Genomic DNA, 14,848 nt, shown 5'->3' with positions numbered 1-14,848 from the left:
ATCTTGCCTTTGTTGTATGAAATGTAATTTATTTGTACCAAAGAGATAATGTTGGAAAATACTTCATAGCGGAATCACAGTTCATAAATAGAAGAATCACAGAATGATAGAACTGGAAAATCCTTGTACAACTTCTGATGAATTAATAGTTCTAGGCAAAGATCATCAGTGATTTCAAGACTTTACTAGGGCGGAAGGATCTGCTTCTAAGATGGCTCACTCACATGGTTTTTGGTAGAAAGCCTCAGCTCCTTGTGAGTGGGCCTCTTCTTAAGGGGCTTTGCCTGTCCTTACACCAAGGCAGCTGGCTTCCCCAGTGTGAGGGATCCAAGAGAGCTAGCAAGGAGGAAGCCTCGGTGCCTTCTATGACTTAGTCTTGGAAGCCACATGCCATTACATCCACCATATTCCGCTCATTAGAAGGTAGTCATTAAGTCCAACCCCCGTTCAAGAGAGAAGAAGAACTAAGTTCTACCTGTTGATTGGAGGGAAATAAAAGAATTTATAGACATTATGAGATAGTGATTTCATGGCTTTACTATTTTTTTAAAGATACTGCCATTTAGAAATACACACTGATTTATTCCCCCCACACCAAACAAAACAAAACAAAACAAAACAAAAATCTGCCTGAGAATTGCTTTAAAATATTCCAGAAAAAAATAATAAAAGGTGAGGAATGAGGATAAATGAAATTGGAATAGCAGAATGTTGATAAATTTTAAAGTAGGCGAATAAGGTTCTCACATTTTGTGTACTTGTGAAGTTTTTCATAATAAAAAGTTAAAAATAAAGTCAGCTGGGCGCGGTGGCTCACGCCTGTAATCCCAACACTTTGGGAGGCCGAGGTGGGTGGATCACCTGAGGTCGGGAGTTCTAGACCAGCCTGGCCAACATGGTGAAACCTCGTCTCTACTAAAAATACAAAAATTAGCCAGGCGTGGTGGCATACACCTGTAATCCCAGCTACTCTGGAGACTGAGTCAGGAGAATCGCTTGAACCTGGGAGGTGGAGGTTGCAGTGAGCTGGAATCGCGCCATTGCACTCCAGCCTAGGCAACAAGAATGAAACTCCGTCTCAACGAAAATAAATAAATAAATAAAATCATACCTGAGAAAAACATTCTGAAATTCCCTTTTTAACTTATCTCATGGTTGGTAGCCATTCTATGGGGTTTTTGCTTATCTTTTTGAGTTCTTATACTGCAGTTTAAGCCTATGTCTTCTTTTTCTTTTGTCTACTTTATTCTAGTGTTTGCCAATCTCTATAAGATACATCTTACATACTTGAAGGCTGATTTTAAGAATGATCTCTGCCTGTACTTTTTGTTAACATTTTATTATGAATTTAATGACTTTTTAATAGGATGCACCCAGAGGAAACCATACTTTTAACTTTATTTATATATATGTTTTTGAGTCAGTGTCTCTGTTGCCCAGGCTGGAGTACAGTGGTGCGATCTCAGCTCACTGCAACCTCTGCCTCCCAACTCAGGTGATCCTCCCACCTCAGCCTGCTGAGTAGCTAGGACTACAGGTGTATGTTGCCACAGCTAGCTAATTTTTAAAATTTTTTTGTAGAGACATGCTCTCACTACGTTGTCCAGGCTAGTCTCAAACTCCTGGCCTCAAGTGATTCTTTTACCTAGGCCTCCCAAAACTGTGGGATTACAGATGTGAGACACTGCACCCAGCCTTTTTAAAATTTCTAATTGAAATTTCCTTTGAATTCCAACAGATACATTCATGTAAATTCTTCATTGGAGAGATTTTTAAAAATACATATTTCTAACTATAGTTCTTAATATATAGGCCTTATATAAATTCTTGGCACTTATCCTATACATTATAGTCTTACCTGGAATTTTTTCAGATATTTGCAAACTTAGTGTTGATCTAAAAAAGTAAGTTTGGAATTGCCCCTGAATTCTGACTGCTACTGGACTTCTTCTTACATAGGGCTTTACATAGTGATTTTGAAACTGTTTAGTCAGTAATGAAATGGCAAGCCTAGAAACACTTAGAGCAGCATGGGCTATAGCTCACTGAAGAAAGGAAATTCCTCTCTTCACACTGGCCTTCAAAAGTAAAATATATCTTCAGTAAGCATCCACAGAACAATTTAAAGCTGTTTAAAGTTATTAGGTTTTCTTTGAATATCCTAAATGTAGTCATTCATTTTAGTTCTTCATATGTTACTAAATTCAGTTCTCGAGAAATAACTGTGTTTCAATTAGAGTTTTTAATGTAAACTTCACATGTGCTTTGCTACCTAGTGACATTATAAATGTCCTTGGAAGAGTTTAATAAGATACCTACCTGAAATTCTTCAAGGAATTCTTAGACGAACAGGAAAAAAGTACCAAGTACATGCTTCTGGCTCCAAAAGACCAGACCTGATTTTATATTTGTTTATATTTGTATGAAGCCATACCTTACATTTAAGAAATGGAAATAAACCTGGAAATAACCCATAATTTTGATGACAAACACTATACATTATACCTTTATTCAGTAGAAATAAGTTTACTAAACCAAAACTCATTGTCAAGTGGAATATTTTTTATGGGTTTTTATCCAGACATTTGCCGTTAGGAGACAGTTTCTCAAATCACATGTGTTCAGTTTTTAGAGTATATTTCTTAAGAATTGGCTGGGTGCGGTGGCTCACGCCTGTAATCCCAGCACTTTGGGAGGCCGAGGCAGGCAGATCACAAGGTCAGGAGTTTGAGACCAGCCTGGCTAACATGATGAAACCCCGTCTCTACTAAAAATACAAAAATTAGCCAGGTGTGGTGGTGTGTGCCTGTAATCCCAGCTACTCGGGAGGCTGAGGCAGGAGAATCGCTTGAAACTCAGGAGGTGAAATTTGCAGTGAGCTGAGATCGCGCCACTGCACTCCAGCCTGGGTGACAGAGCAAGACTTTGTCTCAAAGAAAAAAAAAAAAAGAGGGTTTAGGATAATGGCTTTTAGACCACCCCAACCACTAATAATAACAACAACAACAAAAGTAATAGTATCTAATGATTATTAGCTATAAATAATACTCTTAACATCTGCCAAACATGCTACTATAAACTTAGATGCATTATCTCATTTAATCCTATAACAGCATTATGAGGTATAAATATTGTTACTATCCACATTTTACAAGTAAAAATATGAGTGTTGGAAAAGTTCAAGGTTAGGAAGTAGGAAAGACAAAGATATTTGAATAAAGTTTTGTAATTCCAAGAAAAGTGTGTATTTCAAAGAAAAGAAAGGTTTGTGCTTAATATTTATTCCTAAATTGCTATTGCATGAGCTTCAATTATCAACAAACAAAACACTTCAAAAATACTGGACAGGCTGGGCACAATGGCTTATGCCTGTAATCCCAGCACTTTGGGAGGCCGAGGAGGGTGGATTGCTTGAGCCCAGGAGTTCAAGATGAGCCTGGGCAACATAGTGAGACCCTGTCTCTACAAAAAATACAAAAATTAGCCAGGCATGGTGGTGTATGCTTATAGTCCTGGCTACTTGGCAGGCTGAGGCGGGAGGGTTGCTTGAGCCCAGGATGCAGCAGTTGCAGTGAGCCTAGATCACACCACTGCACTCCAGCCTGGGCAACAGAACAAGACTCTGTCTCAGACAAAAAGAGAAAAATTTTAAAAAAGAAAATACTGTACAATTACTTGTTAGGAAAGTATGCCTGTGCATTTTTTTAAGGTTTTTTGTTTGTTTGTTTTTCACAGTGGAAGTTAAACTAGAGTTTTGGCGATATTCAGTTAACCAATTAATCATTATTGCCCAGTTGCAAAGGATTTCCAGAAATCCTTATTTTTTTAAATTAGCGTGATTTTCAGTCATCAGTGTCATAGTGTTAATTTTTATTCATTGTCTGGTAGTACGTGAGGAGTTGGACAAAGCAATGTGCTTCTCCAATTTTTGTAATTAGTCTATTTAGAGTCCATAATAGGCAGTTTTGAGAACTTTCTTTTTGGAGATAAATTGTCTGCTTAATTTTAATATATAACTACATATATGTAATATATAATTATATATTATAAATACAATGATTCATATATATAATTTCTAAGTATGTATTCCTTGTGTGACAAGTAGCATGAATTTAAAAATAGCTTCTTAATCAAAATTCACTATCTTGTGCTTGTCTATTATATAACTGTTGATGATAATTGCATAGTCTGACATAAATAATCCTAATAGTTTATATCTCTCTTCCAGATTTTATTAAACAAAGACGAGCAGGACTAAACGAATTCATTCAGAACCTAGTTAGGTATCCAGAACTTTATAACCAGTAAGTAATTTTTGTTGTGTTCTAAAGGGACATTAAAACTAAACCTAAGAATACTGAATAATCCTTATATAAATTTTGTTTGTTCTATGAAATGTTACTGTGCTATATATGTTTGTAAAATCTTCTTTGAGCATTTTCTCCCTGATACTCTTTCTCCCCTTTTCTCTTCATCTTAGTTATTTTCTTTTTTCCTTTTGTACTTGCATTAGTTTTATAGATTATACTTGAAATGAATTTGCATAATAAATTAAAGCATCTTGCTAATTATTTGATATTATATTTTATCTATACCTTCAAAAAGCATTTAAGTACCTGCTACTTGCATTGGGAATATAAAGCTAAGTGTCGTCCCTACCGTCCAGAGGCACAGGCTCCCAGTGTAGTGGGCAAAACAGGCATATATTAATAAACAAGTAATTGAAGCTGGATAATTTTTATGATAGAGGTGCTAGAAGATAGCAGAGAAAGGTGTAGGCATCTCTTCTTGAGGAGGTCAAGGAAGGCTTCCAGCAGCTTAAAGGATGTGTAATCATTCGAGAAAAAAAGAAGGCTTTCCAGGCGTAACAGGATACAGAAAGCCTGAACCGTCAGGACACTTAACATTTCATGGTGACTGGAGCTGAGTAGATTTTTGGAAAGAAGACGAGGTTGAAGGAGTTGTCTCGGGTTGGGCACACATGCCACCATTTCTGCTTCACTTGGGACAGTGTTCTGTTGACCCACATGAGGCCTCCAGTCTTAACACAATAGTCCAGCAGCCATTAAGATAAAGGCGCTTTCCCAGCCCTGTGGGTGTCTCATGCTGACAGGTTTAAACTTCTTTCTGTAGGCCAGTAGCTCCCAGCTAGGAAGATAGAGGGTTGTATCAGAAATACCTACAAAAACATTGGTAGATCTGTGGTTTGGCTTGTGTTTTCATTTTTGAGTCTGGTAGTTGGTTTATGAGTATTCATTACATTTATTGTGGTTTGTAATTTATGTTATAGTACTTGTATGTATAACGTATTCTAAGAGGAAATGAAGAGGATAAAATATTTGGAGAGGTTTTCCGCAGCTCACCTATCTGTGTAAACTAAAGGTTGCCTATGGGCAATGGTGTAAATATGACACACTTTAACAGTCTTTTTGGAACCACAACATTGAAGAACTGTATTTTTGAGTAATTGTTCTAAAAATGATGATTACCATTTATATGGTTCTTTATAGCTCACAGAGGCCTTCTACTATTCTGAACAGGCCCTCTGATCTGCTTTTTAAATTTACTTAATTGCATTTACTAAATTACTAAAATGCTAAAACTGGATCTCCTCTGACAAGGTCTTCTGGTCAGAGATATGGATTTCCCCTGATGCTCCCAGGTAAGGCAAGGGTCAGGCAGGTCTCACAGCTGTGGTCACACCAGCATTAGACAGTGCAGTAAGAACAGGTATCCTCTGCCACCTCTGGCAGGTGGCAGAAGGGCATGAAATTTGGTAGGATACCTGAACTCACAGTTCCCTTGTCTAGTCTGTTCCTCAGTAAAAAGTCTTACTATTTGGCTCTTTGTTTAACTATTTTCTTAAACATTATGCCTTTTCCTGGGGATATGCGCTATGCTATCTTCACCTTAGACCCACCCTTCTAATCTCTAATTATTGCTGTATACATTGGAGATTACTTTGAATTGGCATATTACTGGCTTGTGTGAAATGTAATTCATGCATTCAAAGCTTGAATTTGTCTCTTCCTTTGACGAGCGGGCATGGAATAAGTATGCAATAAATGGTAGTGGTTATTACTTCTCCTAGTATTTTAAGTTACTCAGAACCCCTAACACTATATAATATGTAAAGTATTCATTCTGGATCTTGATGTGCAGTATTATAAAGATGTTATATTTGGCATTAAAATTCAATAAAAGCAATTGGATTATTTTAAATTGCCAGTTTCCAAAATCTTTTACTGTGAAATACACAGTTCTTGAGTGTACAATTCAATGGATTTTTAAATATATATACACCCTGTAACCATCACCATTCCATTCATGATAGAAGATATTTCCAGCACCCCAAAAATAGTCAAGAGTTTTTTAAACTTAATTTTTTTTTTGAGACAGAGTGTCGCTGTGTCGCCCAGGCTGGAATGCAGTGGTGTGATCTCAGCTCACTGCAAGCTCCGCCTCCTGGGTTCATGCCAGTCTCCTGCCTCAGCCTCCCCAGTAGCTGGGACTACAGGGGCGCACCACCACGCCCACCTAATTTTTTTTTGTATTTTTAGTAGAGATGGGGTTTCACCGTGTTAGCCAGGATGGTCTTCATCTACTGACCTCATGATCTGCCTGCCTTGGCCTCCCAAAGTGCTGAGATTAGAGGTGTGATAAACTTAATTTTTTAACTGGCATTTTCTTTTTAGTAAAATGTGACATTTCCTTTTTTGTGTGTGTGTGTGTGTGTGTGAGAGACAGAGTCTTGCTCTGTAGCCCAGGCTGGAGTGCAGTGGCACAATCTCAGCTCACTGCAACCTCTGCCTCCCAGGTTCAAGTGATTCTCCTACCTCAGCCTCCCAAGTCGATGGGATTACAGGTGCACGCCACCACGCCTGGCTAATTTTTGTATTTTTAGTAGAGACGGGATTTCACCATGTTGGTCAGGTTGGTCTCAATCTCCTGACTTCGTAATCTGCCTGCCTCGGCCTCCCAAAGTGCTGGGATTACAGGCGTGAGCCATCGCACCCGGCCAACATTTCCTATTTTCTAGATCTTTTGTGTTGTTGACAGAATTTTAATTTTCACGCTCTTCATTTGAACATCAAGCTGTTCTTAAGACAGTAGAAATTTAAGAGAGCAAGAAGAGAAGCCAGTCAGCAAGTGTATCTTGAGCACCTCCTATATACCTGTTATTACTGTTAAGGAAACGTACTTTATTTTTATTTTTTATGTTTTTGAGACAGACTCTCGCTCTATCGCCTAGGCTGGAGTGCAGTGGCGTGATCTCGGCTCACTGCAACCTCCGCTCCCTGGGCTCAAGCAGTTCTCTCACTTCAGCCTCCTGAGTAGCTGGGATTACAGGTGTGAGCCACTACACCCAGCTAATTTTTGTATTTTTAGTAGAGACGGGGTTTCATCAATGGGCCAGGCTGGGTTGGAACTCCTGACCTCAGATGATCTGCCTCCCAAAGTGCTGGGATTACAGGCATGAGCCACCGTGCCCAGCAGGAAATGTACTTTTAAAATAGCTTTTCTTCTGGCCAGGCACAGTGGCTCACGCCTGTAATCTCAACACTTTGGGAGGCCAAGGCAGGTGGATCATGAGATCAAGAGATTGAGACCATCCTGGCCAATATGGTGAAACTCCATCTCTACTAAAAATACAAAAATTAACCAGGCATGGTGGCCTGCGCCTGTGGTCCCAGCTACTTGGGAGGCTGAGGTAGGAGAATCGCCTGAACCTGGGAGGCAGAGGTTGCAGTGAGCCACGATCGTGCCACTGCACTCCAGCCTGGAGACAGAGTGAGACTCCATCTCAAAAAAAAAAAAACAAAAAAACAAACGGAGTTTCACCTGCCTCAGCCTCCCGGGTAGCTGGGACCACAGGTGTGTGCCACCACACCAGGCTAACTTTTGTATTTTTAATGAAGACAGGGTTTCCTTATGTTAGCCAGGCTGGTTTCAAACTCCTGACCTCAAGTTATCTCCCCCCTCGGCCTCCTGAAGTGCTGGGACTGTAGGTGTGAGCCACCACGCCCAGCCAAAAAAGCTAATTTTTAAGATGACTTTATTAAAAACAAATTTTAAAATCATTTTCAAACTATAATAAAATGTTAGTATTTCTCTCATCTCTGGATGAAAAAGGGTTTTCTGAGCATATTGTCAGTGAATGGCATTATCACAAAGTAAAACAATGAAAAATTTGACTAATAAAAACTTTGTGCACGGTGGCTCATGCCTTTACTCCCAGCACTTTGGGAGGCTAAGGCAGGCAGATCACTTGAGCCCAGGAGTTTAAGACCAGCCTGTGCAGCATGGCAAAACCCCCTCTCCAGAAAAAAAATGCAAAAAATCAGCCTGTCATGGTGGCATGTGCCGGTAGTCCCAACTGCTCAGGAGGCTGAGGTAGTGAGGGAGGAGAATCACCCGAGCCCAGGAGATCCAGGCTACAGTGAGCCGTGATTATCCCACTGCAGTCCAACCTGGGTGGCAGAGTGAGACCCATCTCTAAAACAGCAAAAGCAAAAAAACAAAGCAAAACTTTTGAACCCCCAAATCATAAGTAAGTAAAATTGAAAACCAAAAATATAGAAAAAGCTTTCCATGATAAAGGACGATAGATAAATACATTTAACATAGAAGGAGCCCATGCAAACACTTAACACACCAAAATAAAACAAAACAGAACAAAACACATTGAATGGTTCACAAAGAAGGACACAGAAATGGCTTACTGTCAGAGAAACTAAACATTTCCTTATGTATTTAAGAAATGAAATGGAAGCATAAATACCTTATTTTAATTTTATTGCATCATAACAAAGAGAAAAGTGCCCAGATCAGGACTGTACAGCTCAATGAATTATGAGAAATAAACGTAACTGAATTGTATCATCCCCTTAGGCCAAAAAAGAAAATATTATGAACACCCCTGAGATCTCTTACACATCCTCTTTCAATCTCTGTTTCTTTCTTCCTTCCCAAAGGTAACTACCAGCCTGACTTTTAACAAAACAGATTAGTGTGTGCCCTGTTTTTGAACTTTATGTAAATGGAATCATACAATATGTGTTATCTGTCTGGTTTATTTCCCAGCAATGTGAGAGTCATCCATGTTGTCTCATATAACTATAGTTTGCTCATTTCCATTGCTGTATAATGTTCCATTGTATGAGTATACCACAGTTGATGCATTCTACTGTTGATGGGCATTTCAGATACTAATATTTCTATTTTCTGACTTTTATAAATAATATTGCCATTAGCATACCTTTTGGTGCACATGTGCCAACATTTCTGATATATCTTGGAGTAGAACTTGTGGGTTGTAGGGTATATGTATGTGTTTAACTTTAGTGGATAATGCAAAATAGTTGTGCAAAGTGATTTACCAGTTGTACACTTTCCATCAGCATGCGAAATCACGTTGCTTACCTCATTAACACTTAGTATTGTTAGTCTTCCATTTTAGCCATTCTGGTGAGTGGGTAATGGTATCTTACTGTTGCTTTAATTTTGCATTTCACTTATTACTGTAAGCGATACTGAGTACTTCCTCTTTAAAATACAGTTTTTCACATCAAATTATCCAAGATGTTAATATAAAATGTAACATTTAATGCTAACCAAGCCTGAGAGTCTTCAGGATGTTCATATACTGCTAGAAGAGTATAAATTGGTACAGCTGCTCTGGAAGTCAGTCTTACAAACTGTATTTGTTTAATACTGTAAAATGGTTTATAATTCAGACAAGTAATTTTATTTTTAAAAATCTGTTCTGAAAGTTGTAGAGTTCTAATACTATGCACAAAGATTGTCAACTACAGCATTGTTTATGGTAATGAAAAGTTGGAAGTCATACCCTCAAGTGGAAGAATCATTGAGTAATTTTTAGTACATACATGTTATATATCATGTATCTATCAAAAGTGATTGTTTACAAAGTTTTTAACAAGATGGGGAAATGTTTATTATGTAATTTTAAAGTGAAAATTTAAATATATTGTGATCTTTAATGTGCAGAGAAAAAGACTGAAATAAAATAGGCCAAAATGTTAACACTGGTTGCTTCCATGTGGTAAGATTGAAAATACCCACCCCTACATTTTATAAACCTTTTTTATTAAGTTAAAAATTCACCATTTTAATTATTCTAAAGCATACAATTCAGTAGTTTTTGTTTTGTTTTTGTTTTTGTTTTTGTTTTTGTTTTTTTTGGAGACAGAGTTTTGCTCTGTCACCCAGGCTGGAGTGCAATGGCACCATCTTGGCTCACAGCAGCCTCCGCCTCCTGGGTTCAAGAGATTCTCCTGCCTCAGCCTCCTGAGTAGCTGGGACTACAGGTGCGTGCCACCACATCCGGCTAATTTTTGTATTTTTAGTAGAGACAAGATTTCACTATGTTGGCCAGGCTGGTCTTGAACTCCTTACCTCATGATCCACCCGCCTCAGCTTCCCAAAGTGCTGGCATTACAGGTGTGAGCCACTGCACCCAGCCCAGTAGTTTTTAGTGTATTCACGATGCTTTACAACCATCATCACTAATTCTGTCACCCCAAAGCTAATCTAACGTTTTCATCCCCTTAAAAAGAAACTTTACCTCCAAATTATCTCCTCCCCCAACCCTTGGTAACCACTATTCTACTTTCTGTCTGTACAGATTTGCCTATTAAAATGAAATTATATACTAGGTGACTTTTTTTTTGCCTTTGTTCATTTAGCATAATATTTATGAGCTTCATTCACGTTATAGCATGTGTTAGTGCTCTTCGTTCCTTTTTATGGCTAATATCCCATTGTATGGATAACACCACATTTTGTTTATCCATTCATCTATTGGTGGACATTTGGGATATTTCCACTTTTTGGCTATTATGAATAATGCTGCTATGAGAAATCATGAATGAGTTTTTATGTGAACATATGTTTTTATTTCTCTTGGGTCTTTGCCTAGGTTTGGAATTGCAGGGTCATAAGGTAACTCTGTGTTTAACTTTTCAAGGAACTGCCAAACTGTTTTCCACAGTGGCTGTACCATTTTACATTTACACCAGTCCAATTCTTTTTATTTTTATTTTTTTCCTATTTTGTTTATTTATTTTTAGAGACAAGTTCTTGCTTTGTCACCCATGCTAGAATGCAGGGGTGCAATCTTGGTTCACTGCAGCCTCAGCCTCCTGGGCTCGAGTGATTCCCCTGCCTCAGCGTTCTGAGTAGCTAGGATGACAGGTGCACACCATCATGCCTGGGGTTTTTTATTTTATTTTTTGTGGAGACAGAGTCTTGCTATGTTGCCCAGGCTGGTATCTAACTCCTGGCCTCAAATTATCCTTCCGCTTCAGCCTCACAGAGCATTGGGATTACAGGCATGAGCCACCACTCCTGGCTAAGGCCTCCTCTTTTTAAAAATAATTTTTCATCTTTTGAATTTCCTGGAAATAATGTATATTATTTGATTAAATAATTAAGGACAGACTGGGGAGAGGGTGCCGGGTATGGAGATTTAATTATTCCCCACAGTCGTCATGAGTCCATCTGTGGGCCATCTCTAATTTTAGTCCGTTTTTTTCTCTTCATCCTTCATCTTCATAGCCATTTCCTCATCCCCCTTGATGATACCCACTTTAATGTGTTTGATATATGTCCTTATATATCTGTGTATCTTTGGTAAACAGACTGATGCTTTGTGTCTATGAGTATTTTATATATATATATAAATGATACTGTGTTATAGTTTCTTGCTTCTCGCTGTTGACTGGTATTCCCTATAGGCAGTTACCGTAGTTGACTTACTCATTTCCCTGGTGGTAAATGTCTATTTTGCTTCTAACTTACTGTTACAGAAAATGCTGCAATGAACATTATAGTTACATGCCTTTCACTGGACCTGCACATAATTTTTTTTTTTTTGAGACAGAGTCTCGCTCTGTCACCCAGGCTGGAGTGCAGTGGCACAATCTCGGCTCACTGCAAGCTCCGCCTCCCGGCTTCACGCCATTCTCCTGCCTCAGCCTCCCCAGTAGCTAGGACTACAGGTGTCCGCCACCACGCCCAGCTATTTTTTTTTTTTTTTTTGTATTTTTAGTGGAGACGGGGTTTCACCGTGTTAGCCAGGATGGTCTCAATCTCCTGACCTCGTGATCCGCCCGCCTCTGCTTCCCAAAGTGCTGGGATTACAGGCGTGAGCCACCGTGCCTGGCCAGCGGCACATAATTTTTTCTATGGTTTACCCCAAAAATTAGAATTTCTGGGCCCAGGGAAAATGCATACACAGTTTTACCAAGTATTGCCAGATTGCTTTTCAGAAAAGTTGCTTCATTCTGAATTGTCACCAACAATATTTGAACATTTCTCTTTCCCTATTTTTTTTTTTTTTTTTTACCAACTTTTGGTATTATCTGTCTTTCTAACTTTTGCCAGGTAACGGACATAACGTGATATCTCCTTATCATTTTAATTTATATTTCTCTGATTATTAGTGAAGTTAGCCATCTTCACAAATTTCCTTGCCATTTGGGTTTTCTTTTCCATGAACTGCCTGTTTATATGTTTGCCCATTTGTCTATTGGTTTCTCTATTTAAAAAAAAATTAATTTGCGTATTACATTTATAATAATGAATATTAATGGATTCTGTTTGACTTTCTTACTGTAAATACTAATATAGTTATTTCTATTTTGATTTTCATTTTAAAAGGGAGAAAGGCTGTAGAAATGCTTTTGAAGTTATAATAAAGTTAATTTTTGTTTTTAGTCCAGATGTCAGAGCATTCCTTCAAATGGACAGTCCAAAACACCAGTCAGATCCATCTGAAGATGAGGATGAAAGAAGTTCTCAGAAGGTAGTAAGAGGAATTGCCTTTCTTAATAGAAAAAATACTATTCCAAAGGTGAAATTAGTGGCTTTAGGACACTTACTTCAAATGAAGTAATTTCATCCATAGTAGAGTTTCTACTATGTAGAACACATAAAAACAAATGCATATACCTCTTACAGATCACTATTTCTTTTTTCTTTTGAGATGGAGTCTCACTCTGTCACCCAGGCTGGAGTGCAGTGGCATGATCTCAGCTCACTGCAACCTCCACCTCCCAGGTTCAAGCGATTCTCCTGCCTCAGCCTCCCCAGTAGCTGGGATTACAGGCGCCTGCCACCATGCCTGGCTAATTTTTGCATTTTTTCAGTAGAGATGGGATTTCAGCATGTTGGTCAGGCTGGTTTCAAACTCCTGACCTCAAATGATCCACCTGCCTCAGCCTCTCAGAATGCTGGGATTACAGGCATGAGCCACTGTGCCCAGGCCACAGATCACTGTTTCTTATAAAACCTATAGAATGAGTACTTTTTATACTAAAAAGTAATATAGGTTAATCAGACAAATTTGAAAATAGGTAAAAAGAAAAGTATTATCCATATTATTGCACCCACACCTAAAAATTTTTAACATCCTGGTGATTTTCTTTCCAATCTTCTCTAATGTATAGGGTTTTAAAATTACTTAATTTTAATTATGCATTGTATAGAGTTTTATATTCTGCTTTCTTCACTTCACATCTTATTTTATCATTATTGCCACCCTTGAAACTATGTTGAATTTTGGCCAACAGAAGAGGCCTTGACCACATTACATCCCACTTACTCTGCATTGTCAGGATTTTATATACAGAACAGTCAATACATACATGCCAGTTGGCATCAACTAACTTTTATTTCTGTGATATATGTACATAATTAATGTGTGTTCCTAACAGAGAATAGGGTAGCCTTGTTTTTTTTTTTTTTGTTTATTTTTTTGAGATGGAGTCTCGCACTGTTGCCTAGGCCAGAGTCAGTGGCGTGATCTCGGCTCACTGCAAGCTGTGCCTTCCGGGTTCAAGTGATTCTCCTGCCTCAGCCTCCCTAGTAGCTGGGACTACAGGTGCCTGCCACCACGCCCGGCTAATTTTTGTATTTTTAGTAGAGATGGAGTTTCACCGTATTTGCCAGGCTACTCTCGAACTCCTGACCTTGTGATCCTCCTGCCTCGGCCTCCCAAAGTGCTGGGATTACAAGCGTGAGCTGCTGTGCCTGACCAGTGTTGTTTTTTAAACTAGATTGTGATAGCAATAAGTAAAATAAGCTTGTGCCTTATTATGAAGATGTTTTCAACATTTACCTTAGAAGGTTATGTGGGAGAAGTAAATTGTAATAATTTAACTGTAAGTATTATTATGTAGCAATTAAATTATAAATGTTATATAACTATATCTACATAATTTAAACTTTTAAACAACTATTATTAAATATATACATGGAAATCAGAGATGATGGGTTGAAATACAGTTTTTCTTTATAATGCCTTTTAATTTTGTTATGGTTCTGTTTTTGTGATTTAAAAGATAATATGGTGCATTGGAATATTACTGTCCTAGAGCTAAAACCTTCAGTTTGAAAAAAGACATATTCCTTTTTTGTGACTACTGGAAAGTAGTAATTTTCCTTCTCCAATACCCCAAGAAGATTCTCAGTTAAGAGAACAAATGTAACTTTTACATCTGTGACATGGTTGCTCCTAGGACAATGTAAAAAGCTTTAAAAAAAAATCTCTGTAGCTGGTCAAAAGAGAAAAAACAAACTGGGAAAAGATTTGTAACAAATAAGGCATAAGAAGAAATAACGTCTGTGTGAAAAGCCCATACAAATGGGTTTTTGAAAAGAATGATACTTAACACCATAGTAGATAAAAGGAAATGGGGCATGGAGGAATACTCTTAGTAAAAAAAACATAGAGGAAAATGTTCAACGTTGATGATATTAGCAAATGAAAATCTTAGAGAGATTTTTATTGCTCTACCAAATTAAAAAAATGTACAGTAAATAA

General features: G+C 38.1%; 1 protein-coding gene and 1 long non-coding RNA gene across 10 annotated transcripts in view; one reads left to right on the top strand and one right to left on the bottom strand.

Moving 5' to 3' along the window:
• SGK3 (serum/glucocorticoid regulated kinase family member 3) overlaps positions 1-14,848 on the top strand; it is a 153,695-nt gene that overhangs the window by 101,243 nt on the left and 37,604 nt on the right. For all 8 annotated transcript variants that reach the window (XM_055349483.2, XM_031013621.3, XM_055349484.2 and 5 more), the window contains 2 exons: positions 4,229-4,304; positions 12,742-12,829. In XM_055349483.2, coding sequence (XP_055205458.1) covers positions 4,229-4,304; positions 12,742-12,829 — 164 coding nt within the window. The remainder of the gene's footprint in view (positions 1-4,228; positions 4,305-12,741; positions 12,830-14,848) is intronic.
• The window catches only part of LOC129524288 (uncharacterized), an 81,208-nt gene that overhangs the window by 29,662 nt on the left and 36,698 nt on the right, over positions 1-14,848 (bottom strand). The window contains exon 1 of one of the 2 annotated variants that reach the window (XR_008668054.2): positions 225-419. The exons of the other annotated variant lie outside the window; for it this stretch is intronic. This is a non-coding gene — a long non-coding RNA (uncharacterized lncRNA). Of the gene's footprint in view, positions 1-224; positions 420-14,848 lie in introns of those variants that run through there. 2 annotated transcript variants of the gene reach the window in all.

This window comes from Gorilla gorilla, chromosome 7, assembly GCF_029281585.2.
Source record: "Gorilla gorilla gorilla isolate KB3781 chromosome 7, NHGRI_mGorGor1-v2.1_pri, whole genome shotgun sequence".
NCBI classification, from domain to species: domain Eukaryota; kingdom Metazoa; phylum Chordata; class Mammalia; order Primates; family Hominidae; genus Gorilla; species Gorilla gorilla.
The sequence above is the reverse complement of the archived record's forward strand: the minus strand, read 5'-3'. Positions and strand labels throughout refer to the sequence as shown.